The 14,600-nt window shown below is 32.7% G+C and overlaps 1 protein-coding gene across 2 annotated transcripts in view; it reads left to right on the forward strand.

The window, feature by feature from the left end:
* LOC142973220 (neuropeptide FF receptor 1-like) overlaps positions 1–14,268 on the forward strand; it is a 185,048-nt gene extending 170,780 nt beyond the window's left edge. The window contains exons 6-9 of one of the 2 annotated variants that reach the window (XM_076114855.1): positions 2,810–2,907; positions 8,116–8,284; positions 11,764–11,885; positions 12,551–14,268. In XM_076114855.1, the coding sequence (XP_075970970.1) occupies positions 2,810–2,907; positions 8,116–8,284; positions 11,764–11,885; positions 12,551–12,745 (584 nt within the window). In that variant the 3' untranslated portion in view covers positions 12,746–14,268. The remainder of the gene's footprint in view (positions 1–2,809; positions 2,908–8,115; positions 8,285–11,763; positions 11,886–12,550) is intronic. The other variant, XM_076114856.1, reaches the window with a different exon arrangement.
* Positions 14,269–14,600: the final 332 nt, after the last annotated feature.

The raw sequence follows: 14,600 nt of genomic DNA on the forward strand, positions 1-14,600 counted from the left end.
CAGACAGCCAGACAGACAGACAGACAGAGTTACTTTCGCATTTATAATATAAGTATGGATGTGAAATTGTAGTATACATAGTTTAGTTAGGTACGTTTATATTTTGTTGGTTGTCCAATATTTTGATTAACCGCAATAATTTTATAACATACAAACTCATTTTTTCAGCAATAACTCTTACTCATACTCGAAATTATTCCTTCGTAAATAATCATCATACGTTTATATCACAAAAATAGCTTAAAAAATTGTCTATTTGTCAATAGTATAATTAGTACAATCTTACTTAATTAGTACTTATCTTAGTAAAAATACACTATCATCATATCGCATTTTCAAGAGAGAAATCCATAGTATTAAGTTGACTTACTATCAAATCGTCATTGAACTTCAACCAGCAGAAATCGATGTGTACTTAAGAAATATTCGCACTAAGACATTTGGTCGTGACACCGGTCATTGACACGGGTCAATTACTTGTGAACTCGCCTTACAATCTTGCACAGAAGGTTTGAGATTAACTAGAGGAAAAACTCCTGTTTTTACGCAGGCGTCATGTCCGATTTGACGGCGGGATTTTATTTATAGATTTGCTTCTTGCCAGCAAATAATAGTATTGAATTTAGACACAACATGCTGTATCTGATCTGTCTTTTTGTTTTTTATGTATCTGTATAAGTATGTGTTTGTCAGTAATTTGGTTATCATAGTACAAACTCTAATTAGTTTGAAATCTGACCATGTGTGAATTGTCCAATGATATTTATTTATTATTTTTTAGCATGACTTTTAATAAAGAAGGAACGTTTAACTAGACGATAACAGAGTAAATCAGAATACTTCCGATATTAAAAAAAAACTTCTGGCGTTCGAGTGGTAATGAGTTGAGTTTTTCAAGTTTTAGGCAAAAAGTATTTTTTCCACAGTAGTCCAAAGTTCGGTAATGTAATACGGCAACACCTGTTTCGGCAAAAAAAAACAGTTTATCCTTATAATATGCGATTTAACGCGATTAAAAATTAAAAATACCTTATTTATTTACCCGACGTTTCGATCGAATTGCATTGACCATGGTGATTTATCCTCACATAAAGTTATTATAAAGCATTTTAGGTATTTAAAGTTTTTGAACGCCGAAATCAAGCTAACACTACGGGCAACGTTCTTTCCAAGTACCAATACAAAACCTTAAAAATGACATACAAAGGAGCACACAAACTCAATTATTTCTTCCAAGACTCTCATACAGAACATATCACAAACACGAACGGGACAAAAGAAGTGTATTTATTTTCAATTTTCTTTGTGCCGCTGTTGTTCCGCTGTTTTGTGAGTGATACGGGATGTTGTTTGAAATAGGTACAAAGTTGACCTGCGCGTGTATTTTTCTAAGGTACAAAAGTGCACTGGGCATCAATATTTAGTATGCTATAGTGCCGTACTTTTTCGAATTCTACTAGCTAATGCCGGTTAAAACTATTGTTGTGTGTGTTGACAAACGGCTTGATAGACGTAAATTAGTGAACTTAGTATAATATTTTATTGAAAGACCAATAAATTGCATTGATTTTTTCTCAGTCAGAAAAGAAAAATGAACTTTTTCAATGTTCGTGATTTTTAGTTGTTTTCTATTTCATAACTTTGAAATATTTGCGTTATAAAAATGAACAACTATGTATAAAATAATATTAAAAACTCAACATCGACAGCTATACATAATTGATTCAAAATTTAACATTAATTTTCTTCTCTAAAGTTAGATTAGATTTTAAATAGGCATAAAAACGTATTTCCACCCATTGATAAAAAGTAAATTAATTATTATTTAATTCCTTATCTTCTCAAAGACTACTTAATATTCTCCAACGATTAATTAGCAAGGTATTAACAGTAATTAACGGTTGATTAATTGCTAGTGAGATTACTTCCACGTTGTATACGATCGTAACATAATAACTAAAGCTGCTTATTACTAAATGGTTTTATTGTACACGTAATTTTGCACGCATTAAATAGGATTTTTTATACATAGTTCTTGTAAGCTTTGTATAAAAAACGTTAAGGGTATTTTATTAAGGACGATTATATTACTTATAAGGAATTTCGTTTTATTTTTTTATCCCGCTATTGTCCCACTGCTGGGTAAGGGTTTGCTCCCGAACAGCGGGGTTAGGCGTTAAGCCCTCCACGCTGACCAAGTGCGGGTTGTGGATTATTTAATTGCTAAGTAATCAAAAACTCTGTAAAAATGAGGACGCTTATTAAATAACATTTATTTCCAATCCAGTAAAACTTTGTATTTATAACAATGATAATCCTATTAGACGCGGTATACAAATAATATTTTATGTAGCACTCAAATTCAGTTATTTTCCTTAAGCCTATTATAGTATCAAGCCCGCTATTAAACATTGCCATTAATTTGCAATAACTTCATACGAAACAAATACGATAATTCCGAATGTAAATATTCCCGCTTAATTCTAATAAATTCCACAGTTATGACGTTACTACTTTTATGTAATAAAGATCATAATTCAATAGATAATACTTTTGTAAGCGTGTCAAAATGATGGTCACTATTCTGTACATTGCTTCTTTGACATAACGTTTTGATCAATAGAATCTAAGAGAAAAAGCAATGTAGCTCGATTCTCTACCACTATCGATTATTCTCGATACTCGACAATATCGACCGTAAAGAATTGCCTTACAGCAAAGTGGCTTTCAAATATCGTCAAATGAGATGCATGATAAACCCCCTGATCATTTGAAGGCTTTTGTTTATATAAATGTTGGTATGTTTCAGGCTGTATAGTCGTGGTGTCGTATTCGCTGATGGGGCGAAGATTGTGCTCAGTGCTGCCACCTTTCGACCAGACGGAAGGGAGCGCAAACAGTCAACAGGTAAGATTCATAGCTTAAGCTTTACTTTTGATTTGTGTAGGAAAATATAATTTGCGATTAGTCTTTAAAATTAGGCAGTATAAGAAATGATTAACATTTTTTTCAAAAGGTGTACAAACTACCAGTGTTCGTGATTAACTCGAAAATTACAAAATGAGGAAAGTTGTGTTGTTTATTTCTTCAAAAATATGGGAATTGTCTGACTTGCAATATTAATAAGGTAGATTTCGATAAAAAATATTTTGGTATGTGAAACGACTTTCTGAAACCGTACTTCAAAATGGATGTCAGTCTATTAATAAAGACCTAGCTTTACAATTAATAACGCATAATAAAAGAGAATATTTTATATGTCTATAATAACTAGCTTTTACCCGCAACTTCGTCCGCCACCTGAATTTTCTCATAGGAATGCGTATTTTTTCCCGGTAAAAAAAGTAGCCTATGTCCTTTCTCGGGTATCACAATATTTCATGCAAATTGGCTCAGTAGTCTAGGCGTGATTGAGTAACAGACCGAGTTACTTTCGCATTTATAATATTAAAAGTATGGATATTATAAGCCTATTCCAACCACAATAATATCAGTGGATGTCCAAATATTTGAGAACACATCGCGAAGGGTTCATAAAACAGTATCTTATTTGTACAACGTGTTTGTTCATTCCATTACGATGAGAGATCATGAAAGGTTTGTTTTAATGTCTCTTTGGGACTGTGGTTGATTCTTGATAGAAAATAATTGAATTATATGTATATCAGTTGTTTATTTGAAGATTTTTAACATATATTGGATATAGCCTAAATTATAATAAATTTTTCAGCATTATTTAGTATTATGTTTTAAAGTCTGATTGCTACTTTGTGGTAAAGACAAGGCAATGAAGACAAATCTGCTGTGTATACGACTTCTCCGATTTTTGTCTGTTTCAATTCCGTAGCGTGCATCATTCAATTCAAAAATATACTTGTATTTGCTTAGTGTATAGTACACAAACGATAAGTAACTATAAAGCCCTTCGGCCGTGTATGATACCAGAGCTTGGTAACCAGTATCATACGGTTAGGAGAGAGAAAAGCGACAATAAAAAGAGATGTAGAAGAAAAGTGCGTGTCACGGATATGAAACAACAACGACGTCTTTTCATTCCATCACCAACACTCCACTCTCACTCTCCTTTTTTTTTCTTATCAGCAGTTTTCTGTCGTATGCATACACACAACAGACTATTTGATTTATTACTATACTTATGATCCAGAAGCGTTTTAAGAAATGTTTGCTATACTATGAAACGTTTTATAACATAGCTCGCAATTTCAGTTATTTTTCTAATAAAACACGCAATTTCTAGCAAAAATGTTAGTCTACCAATAAAAATACGTTTTCCTCAATATAAAGGTTTATTTCTATGTTATTACCGGCTATTAAACGTCCCTGAAGCAACAGGTAAAGGTCAAGTGCGAGCCGGGATTTTTGTATAACAGAACTTGATAATATTGTAGTAAAAAGATTTTCATGGATACGATCATGTACCTATATGTCACTGGAAATAAGGTAAAAATATTTGTTTTGAAAGATTGCTAAATATATTTTTTGGGTAATTAATAACGTCACTTGCGCCGTTTGTAATATAGAAAAACTGTACCAAGAAACGAATAATGTTACGTTATTTTAAGTACAATAGACTCGCCCACTATTACGTAGGAATTGTAAATGTCCAAACGTGGGTGTATTTTAACGCCTCTGCTTACAACGTTGGGTAGAAAAGGCGTAATATTATGTCTGTATGTCTTATAAATACTCGATTCATTTAATTAGTTTAATCCATTAATGTCCCACTGCTGGGCAAGGGTCTCCCCCCGTAATGAAGGAGGGGTTAGGCTTTGAGTCCACCACGCTAGCCCATGCGGGTTGGGACTTGGCATACCTTCAAGAACTGTTCTAAAGAACTCTCAGGCATGGAAGGTTGCATCACGATATTTTCTTTCACTGTTGTAACAAGTGATGAATAATTCTAATTGACACACATAACTGGGAAAATGCATCGGTGTGGGAGTTGCAACTTAAACCATTCGGCAATTGCTGCTCTGCTCTGCCAAAGTAAAAAAGTTTTTATTAATAATTACACATAAATTACAGATTACTTACTTTATCTTTGCGTAAAAAGTGCCACTAAAATACTCCGACATGGAACGGGACGTCATGTCTTTTGTCGGCACCTATTATACACTTGTATAAGTGTTCACTGGTTTGAACAGATTTCCAATGATGCGGGAATAAGAAATGGTAGAATATAATAATAAGTTATTATTATTTATTACATGGCAACAATAGATATTAAATCATATTATTAGGTATTTTGGTATAAAATAGTGATGAATTGCTGTTGATAGACGCGGTCAGGCATTGCATGGCTTAATTGATGTTGCAATTTGTTCTGGCCAGGTTGCAGGCATCTCGTTTGACATTGACAAAGTTTATTTGCTTTTATCGTGAAAATAAGTATCGTTTTTGCCTAATTAAAATATTTTATATATTATAATCCTTCTTTTTTGTCTAGGTGAACTTACGATTTTTACGATTCTTAACTTAAGGCCCGCGATATGACATTACTTTGAAATGGCGTAGTTGTCGAAGAGAAGAGTATGATTTAAATATTAAACTACATCAAGCATAAAACAAATTCCTACCATAAAATAGAGTTATCACAGCAAAAGCCAATAAGGAACATCTATAAAATGTCTAATAAAAATGTTATTTAACATAAAACTGATCCAATATACATAACGTATAATGTTATAAATCCCACTAAAACATTCAATACCAGTTGTAGGAGATAAACAGCGAACGTGTTGATGCTGGAACCAAAGTATATAATTCAGTACGGAATTCTAATAAACTTTATTCTCAAATTTTACTGGCGATAAACTCTTTATTTCGTTTTTTATCAATAAAATAGCGTTATACGAATCAAATTTTGATTTAGAGGATCATGTGATTTTTTTATTTGTATGCTTGTAAAAGAGATTTTCGTAAATAAATAGTTATCTTTAAAGTGAATTATTTAATGTAAATCGTCGGCTGTCCAATACTAGTGTGGAAAAATCACGGGTCTTCTTGCCAATAATAGAGAGGCATTTTTAAGTTTGATTTTTATACGCTTTTCTTAAATGTAAAAACTCATCATAAAAGCGTTACACAATAATGAATTTGGCAAGATAAATTAAACGGCTTTTATTATATATATTTATACTGAAATAATAGTTCAAGGGCGAATAACATACCCCCGAAAACTTAGTAACCTAAAACGTGGAGCCTACGTACGCGAGGCGTGCGGATGGTGAAGGTATTCAAAACTTAGAATTATGTCACGTCACTCACTTGCAGGTTTGTACAGGGGAAGATTTCCTGTTTGCTTTGTCTACTTTTAAAGAGCATAAAGAAAAATCTTAATTATAATGAAATTAAATCATGCATTTTGAGTCTCTCTACGAAGTAATTATACTGTGTCGTATTCGACGTTTAGCGAAGATTGAAGTTAATGTGAATTTCAAGATTGCGATAAAGATTTCTTCAACAAAATTCATGTCATTGACCTTCTTTAAAAAACCGTTTGCAATGTTATTCCTCAAAAAGTTCCTTCGAATATTTAATACTATTAAGATTACTTTCTATTGAAAGTAGCAACTCACGTTAAACACATTTTACGGCTGATTAAGTTTCTTTCTAACCTAAATGGATATGTCGGAATAAATATACTTATTTATGTGAAATAAATCGTTTATTGAATTTATTTGAGAAGTCAATTTATAGATTTTAAACAGTTTATTGACTCTCTTATGAATAGTATCCAGCGTCAGAAATATAAATACACTTTCACGTTTTAAATCGTAAGGCGAACGGCAGGTTTATATGAAGAATTCGTACAGCTTATAAAATGTCATGTTTAGGTTTACTTTTTGTTTTAATTGGTAGCTAATATGATAGACAAGCTTATTTTAAAATTCTTATATTTTTAAAAGTTGGGAGGTAAAAGTTATGTCCATTTTTAGAAGCCCCGATAGTTCGCTAAATTGCTCAGATGCTGTCAAAACCACAATCCAAAACAACAGCAAATTAGCGGATGCGTAGACGTCAGACTAAAAGTGACGTCTCATGAGATTTTAATAAAAATTAAATTAATAAGTGGTACAAATTCTGTTACGAAACAACACAAACTTTAAGCTGTACGAAATCTGCCGATCTCCTTTTTTGTATGAAAATATCAATATAATTATTGTTATTGTTCAACAAACAATATGCAGTGATAGTAAAATAATGATACTCTATAATATAATTAATCTCATTGTACCTTACATTGTACTTTTCATTGATAAAATTTACATATAGTTAGCACATTTTGGACGCTGACCGCTAATAAATGTCTTCATAAATAGTAAATGCATAATTTGTTTAAAAATACGCAGCTCAAAGAACTAAAAGCAGATTCAGAGAAAGAGCACTGCAAAATTTCTGTGAAAACAGTTCCAGCTTTATAATGGCTTGAAAATACGTTTAAGCAATTGTAAGTGTAAACAGAAAGGCTCTTTGGTAACAATGCTTTTTATTACAATTATATTATTTTTGAATTATTCTTTTGACTTGAAAAGTCATTATAAAACCAGAACGAGATCACTAATAGCAGTTTCAAATACTATGTTTCACTTGCCATACACCCACGTCCACGTTTTACTATTAATAATGTTAGCCCCAGTGCGAGCTTATTGCCATTTACCAGGAACGTTACCAAACTTTAAACTCTATTGAGAAATATTTCAAATTTGAATAAAAAAATACCAATAGTGTTCTGTATGACAAGATGTATGGATGAGAATGAAACAAAGAAAGTTTGTAAGGATCGGACTAAGTGGCGTTCTCTGGTCTCTGTCCACCTCTGTGGGAAAAAGGCGTGATTTTATGTACATAATTATGTAAAACCAATAGACTTTCCCTAACCGGGAATTGCACCTGAGACATCATAATCAGAAGTGGGATTAGTTAGTAGTTTATCCAAGTGTACAGAGGCAGTCATTATTTATAATTATTTTTTTACCATATCTCAGGACTATAGAGTCCCGGACATTTGGAAGGCATGCGTGGGCCGAAGCCAACACTAAGAGGCCCTATACAACAGCTTCAATATTTAATGTTTATTTTCTATCATTCCAGCGTCTAAGAATCGTCCGTGAACGTAAGCGAGTAGCCTGGATCCTACTGCTACTGGCCGTGCTGTTCGCACTATGCTGGCTCCCGTACAACATACTACAACTACTGATCGATGTGAACGCAGTACATGTGGAGTCGGTGTCTGTGATGTTGCCGTATACTTTGTTACTGGGTAAGTTTGTTATACACTATCTTAATAAGAATTGCAGCGACAATAATTTAGAGCAATAACGTACGAGTTAAGTAGCCTTTCGCTAAAAATTGCCATAAAAGTGTGGCAACTGATGCTGAGCGACGCCGTGTTTTAGAGGGTAGTTAAAAGTTATGTCAAAGGTTTTAGCATGCTGACCACTAGCGATAGGTACGATAAACGAATGAATTTTATCTTAACCACAATGACAAGCTCTATAACGACGAAAAATTTGTTTGTCAGTCTTAACTATAGAATCATGTTAAACGTAATCGTTTAACATGATTCTATAGTTCTATAGTCTTATAATGTAATTTATCAATGTTGACAAACTATTTTATTATTAAATTCATCGCGCATAAGACTTGCTGTGCATTTCAATATTATATGCATAAGCTGTAATGGTTAAAAATACTTGGTTACATATTTTATTTATCTCCAAATGCTTTATTTCAATATAAGCGATATTTGATCGACTAGTAACATTTTACGATTGCGTCCACGGTCAACTGTTTCCCTGATCAAAGTCACTTGATGTCGTATTTAATTTTATGATAATTACTATCGGAACACGATCGAGAATAATGTGAGTTGAAGAACAAGAGACATTAGGGACAATGTGGCTTGAATACAGATGTTAATAAGTTTCCTTAGTTATTAAGACTACACATATTATATTATACTTGTGTTATTAATTTAGTCTATGTATATGATATTTACTTATGGCTATAATCCGTGAAACCTAGTAGTTTGATACCGTACAACGTTTAAATAGGTATATTAAAAGGTTGACCCGTACTTTATCAGGAGTAGAGCCCACTCCTAAAAAGTTTGAGTCATAAAAGTGTATAGACTGCCTCCGTGGCGCAGTGGTTTAAGACGCCACGCCTCGATTGCCACACGGAACAATTATTTGTGTGATCCACAAACAATTGTTTCGGGTCTGGTTGTTTTATGTCCGTTGATTGTATGTTTGTAAAAGTCTCCGCGACACATGAGCAATTCTTAGTGCGGGAGTTGTCTTTTTAGCATAAGAATAAGAAAAATAGAATATGTTAAGATTTTCAGCAATATAAATAGTAATATGTTAATTGCATAGAAATAATTGCACCAACTGTACCTGAAGCGAGAAACTGTTAAAGAACTTTTTTATTTTCATTGCTTCTAAATTGTAAGCTAAGTGGTTTCTTTTTCTTGAAAATACGTAATTTAGTCATGTAGTGTCAGTAGCATCTTTTTCGAATAAACCGTTTAAAAAACTGTTCATTTCTCAAGTAATTTTCAGCAGCATTCAGTATTTAATGGAATTCCTTCAGTTCGCTCTAGCGTACTCTTCAATACTAATTCAATATCTATAGTCGGCCAGGCGTCTGCATAATCCGCTTTGCACTCCATTAAATACCAAGAGAATCCATTAAATGGTACCACAGTTTAGTAGGATAATAGTAAATGCTGCTAAGGCGGTAACGAAGGTATAGCAAAAGCGAAAATCCCTTTTTTTACAGCTTGTTTTTGATTAACGGCAAGTTTCTTTAAAGTAAAATAACAGTCAAAGTACATAATAATATAGGGATAAGTAAAAATCAAAGTCTTTTCACGAATTCGCTGATAGTTTTATGAAGAAACAGATTTTCCTTTACTACACAAATAAAAGTCAATAGCTTTAGCTGTTATTTTAGATATGTATCAAGAAACTAGTGTGTTACTGTTAGTATGACGAATAAATCTAGCAAAAAAATACACAAATAAATGTCTCACTTATGAGATCAAACTTATAATGGTTTTTATTTTATAACCTCGGGCTCTATCACTACTCCTTCTAGTGCCTTCTTATGACATGTCTATCACCAACACCGCCATAACTTAACTTTGTACGGGCAGGCAACTTTAAATCCTTCTTAATTAATAATTATTTAGAACTTGCATAACAGAAACGGAACCTTGATAACCAAGATATTAAGTCGCATTTCACTTATTCCTTTAACAACTAAACAGAATCACATAGCTGACGATCATATGCTATTAGTATTAGTTAGTACTAAGATACTTGGTAAAGCTAATTCCAAAGCAAAGCGTTTAGTAACTAGTCACCTGACTAAAGCAAATTTAGTGCCTTGAAAACCGCCTTTGAACTGAATACATAAGCCAAGATTCACTAACGAGTGAGCCGAGTAAGGGTTGTTACACATGAAAGCCGAGCCGAACAACTACTACATTAGGTTTTAACCGAATTCTACTTACGTGAATCGAGTAGAATTCGGTTTTCATTCAGACTTTCGTTGCCTGCATCGTCGCCTCGTGGCGCAGTTGTTTAGGTCGCCACGCCGCTACCATTGCGTCGGAAGATCGTGGGTTCAAACAATTATTTGTGCCATTCACAAATGGTTGTCTTTAGTCTGGTTATACGCGAGTTATAACCCAGGTAACTGGGTTGTGGAGGTCCGATAAGCAGTCGCTCCATGTATAATCCAGCTGCATCCGGTGAGATTGGAAGCTGATTCCAATATAGATGAAAGAAAGACTACGCTGATGATATTCGATTTGCCGTCCGGCTAGGCCGAATTATGCGGGTCGGAATCGTATGAAGAAAGCCTTACATGCTAATCTTTCCTTTGAACAAGTCTGTGCCGGAACGTAATTAACTTCATACATGTATGATAATTTTATTTGTGGTTTAGAGCTTCATGCTAATTAGGTACTATGTCTAGATCTAGTAAAGTATTACTGTCATTTGGAAGTCTATGTAGCTGTTGTAGGTAATTGGGTTACATGTTCCTTGGATGTTAGACTTCTTATACGACTTTATAGTGCTGTATAGATATTTGTTTAAAAGATATCGTTTCGTGTTTGTGTTATTTAATAATGATTTCTTTTATATTGTAATCGTAAAAGTTTGGACGTTTACTTATAATATAGGATACTCTAATCGGGAGATATTCCACGAATATAGAATAAAGAGTAAGTCTTTAGTTATTCTGTGCAGTTTGGCATGATCGAATAACAAAGTTAAAAACGTTTACATTTACTATATTCGTCAAAATGAACAAAAAATTTCGTGAAAATCAAAATGTCACGTAAATAGCGTCTTAAAAAGTTTACCTATATACATTGATGGAGCTACATTTACATTGATGGAGCAATAAAGTGATAAAATTGTATACAGTAGGTCCTAGTAGTTAATAGTGCATTATTTTGTCATAATCTATTTAAATAAAAATGAAACCCGTTTTCCTTGGTCACGGCATCACGCGCGAATGGCTGGACCAATTGTATTAATTCTTTTTGTGTTGTATTTGTTATTAAGATTAAAAATATTTGATATTGTATAGAAAAAGGTTCTTACGGAAAAAAATATTAAGAAAATCTCTCAGAAATATTAAAAAATAGACATTTAATTTTGCATATTTTAGGCGGTACGAAATAGCAGCTAGTCTCTAATAAATTTTCTCTATCATCCCCAGGTCACACGAACTCAGCAATCAACCCGATAGTGTACTGCCTGATGACGCGCAACTTCCGCCGCTCGCTGCGCAAGTTGATCTGCCACGATGCGGGTAACATACACTCTAGTACTCATTTCCATGTAAGTTTACACAGAGAACAACACTCCGAATAAAATATATTCATTTTGCTTCCAATCTTTTGATTGATTTTTCTTCTTCTGAAATAACCCAGTATTCCGATTTTATTCACCTTAAAAAACGAATGTACTGTTGTTTTGAATTAAGCACCATGCTTTTAAATTAATAATGCTACCTTTTGCAACTTTATTTAAATTCTTACCCGGACGCTTGATTTTTAGAATGCAATTAATATTCTTTTGAATTTTTCAAAATCACTTTTTGATTAAACTTTTAATACACTAATAGAAATGCTGCATTTTCACATTTATTTTACAAAAATAGCCCACAAATCTAAGCATTCCATAGCCTTAACCCACTAATATATTTTTAGCTATCAATAAAATAAATCACATCACCCATATATTGCAAATAATTAATAGATTAGTTTATATTAAGGAGATAATGCTAACAAATAATTCATGAAAAATATTTCAGATTTTTTTATTAATGTAAATCTTTAACATATTACTTTATTGCAAAGCATACTCACTTATATCAAGATATAGAAAAAAATACGTTAAAGTCAACTATGAACATAAACGCCAAAAAATGTATTACAAACCTTATTGACTTAACTTAAGGCTTACTTTCCCTATAGCACTTAAGTCTCCATTTCCCATTTCAGATGCAAGGCTTACGTCAAAAGTCCAACACGTCTAGTATGAGAACCTGTACCACAGTCACATTCAGGAGCAGCAACAACCAGCTCGGAAGAACTGGCACGCCAAGTATGCAGTACGGAAGAGCCAATAGGAATTCCTCCTTCAGGGATAATGGGTGGAAAGACCATAGGTACCAGAAATCTCCACAATTCTTGTAAATAGTGGTCAGCGCTTAATATATTAGGTCGGGGAAAAAGTCTTTTCGCATTGTAGTATGTATGAACTTGTAATCTCTTTGGCTTCAAGAATCACAAATGAGTACACGGTTCAGTAGGTTTCTTTCAGTGAGCTCGTGAGGTACCCAAATATCGAGCTTTTTGTGTAGAGAAAAGATTTTATTACAAGTTCGTACATACTTTAATGCGAAAATACTTTTTCCCCGACCTAATATTTATCTAAGTCGAAAACTGAAATGACTCTCAATTTTAAATGGCGCTTTCGACGAAAGTATATTCGATCTTGAAAGGTATGTGAGTGAACGACGCCTGCTTTCGTTGTGCTGGTAGAAGATTCGATTCCCACTGGCAACAAATATTAATTATGCGACACATAAATTGTTAGTTTGGGTTTGTTCAGGTCAACAGACTGTTCGTAAAAATTGACGCAACACAAGTTTAGCTCTAGTCGATATTGACTACTGCTGAAAGTTGAAAGGCGTTTCAGTGTTTGGCCCTAAGATAATTAATCTAAGGTTAAATAAGAGAATAAGGCCTGAAGCACACAGGAGTAAAAGTTATTTCCTTAAAACCAAGTCACGCCATCTAGTGATGAGAAGTGCTTGTTAACTTTATAAGTTTAAGGCTTTCGATAGTATAAAGTAATTTTAAGATAAAGTTATGTTTCATGTAATATAAAAAGCTTATGTTATAAATTATAGGTTTTTAAGTATAATATAATGGCATTTACATCAAATATGAATCACTACTGTTTTCTATAAGAAACTAATGTGAATTATAATTACTTAAATCATAGTAAACGTACAGCACATTTATTTTAAACTAAATAATTATTAGATTGACTAAGAACTTTGTAACTCAGCAACAACATTAGATAAGTTTCCTAAATATAAGCATATTCATGGTTTTAATGTCATTGATGCATAATAAATATTGAAAGTAGCTTTGGCTACTTTAGTGTGTATTACGAATTACAAGAATAATTTATTTAAACAAGGCACTATGGTAGAAATAACAAAAAGCGTCTTCTATACAATTTAGCATTTAAAAGTGATGTATAAAATAAGTTAATTGCTTTAAAAGTCTTTTGAAGACAATTATATTTAAATCTAGTCATATTTCAGTATTTTCTATTGTAAGTAACATTACAATTTATAAGTACGTTTGACCTAAGATATTATTTCTTTATAAAGTTCACAATTATTAATCATAGATGTCACTTTCAGCAGTAATATAATGTAAAATAATGCCACCTGTTGATAAATATTGGCACTACTAAGCTCAGTAGCGCTACAAGCGGATATTTGGAGAACTAAGTTGGTTTCAGGTGTTTTTGAGACCTGGTAAAATGTTTTATTGCTAGAGGGCATAATAGATGAGAGAAGTTTTATTTTAGTACTGAAATCCAAAGTTTAGACACGTAAGAAAATTATGTGTGAATGTTTGTAGCATTCGTAACCAAATAGTGAAGCGAATGTTTTAATATGTATAATTTAACTTTTGTAAGGATAATTAAATATTTATTTTATTTAATTCAGATCTGTATAAAGAACAATGTATATAACTATTATAAAGTCTCAGCTACGATGTGTTTTATTTACTACAATTCCTTTTACTTGTGTTACGAAGAGACAGGCATGGACACAAACTTGAGTGGGAACATTCCAAATACTTTTAACACATTGACGTTGGCAAAAATATAGTGATAGCAGTAACTAATTTTTTTCCCATATTTTAGGTACCTTCACAACTGTATACAAATCTATTTTTAGCCAATAGGCATTTCCGAACAAGAAAATAATAGAAGCTGGTATGAATTGTATCATGTAGCTCTTAG

This window comes from Anticarsia gemmatalis, chromosome 5 (assembly GCF_050436995.1).
Source record: "Anticarsia gemmatalis isolate Benzon Research Colony breed Stoneville strain chromosome 5, ilAntGemm2 primary, whole genome shotgun sequence".
NCBI lineage: Eukaryota > Metazoa > Arthropoda > Insecta > Lepidoptera > Erebidae > Anticarsia > Anticarsia gemmatalis.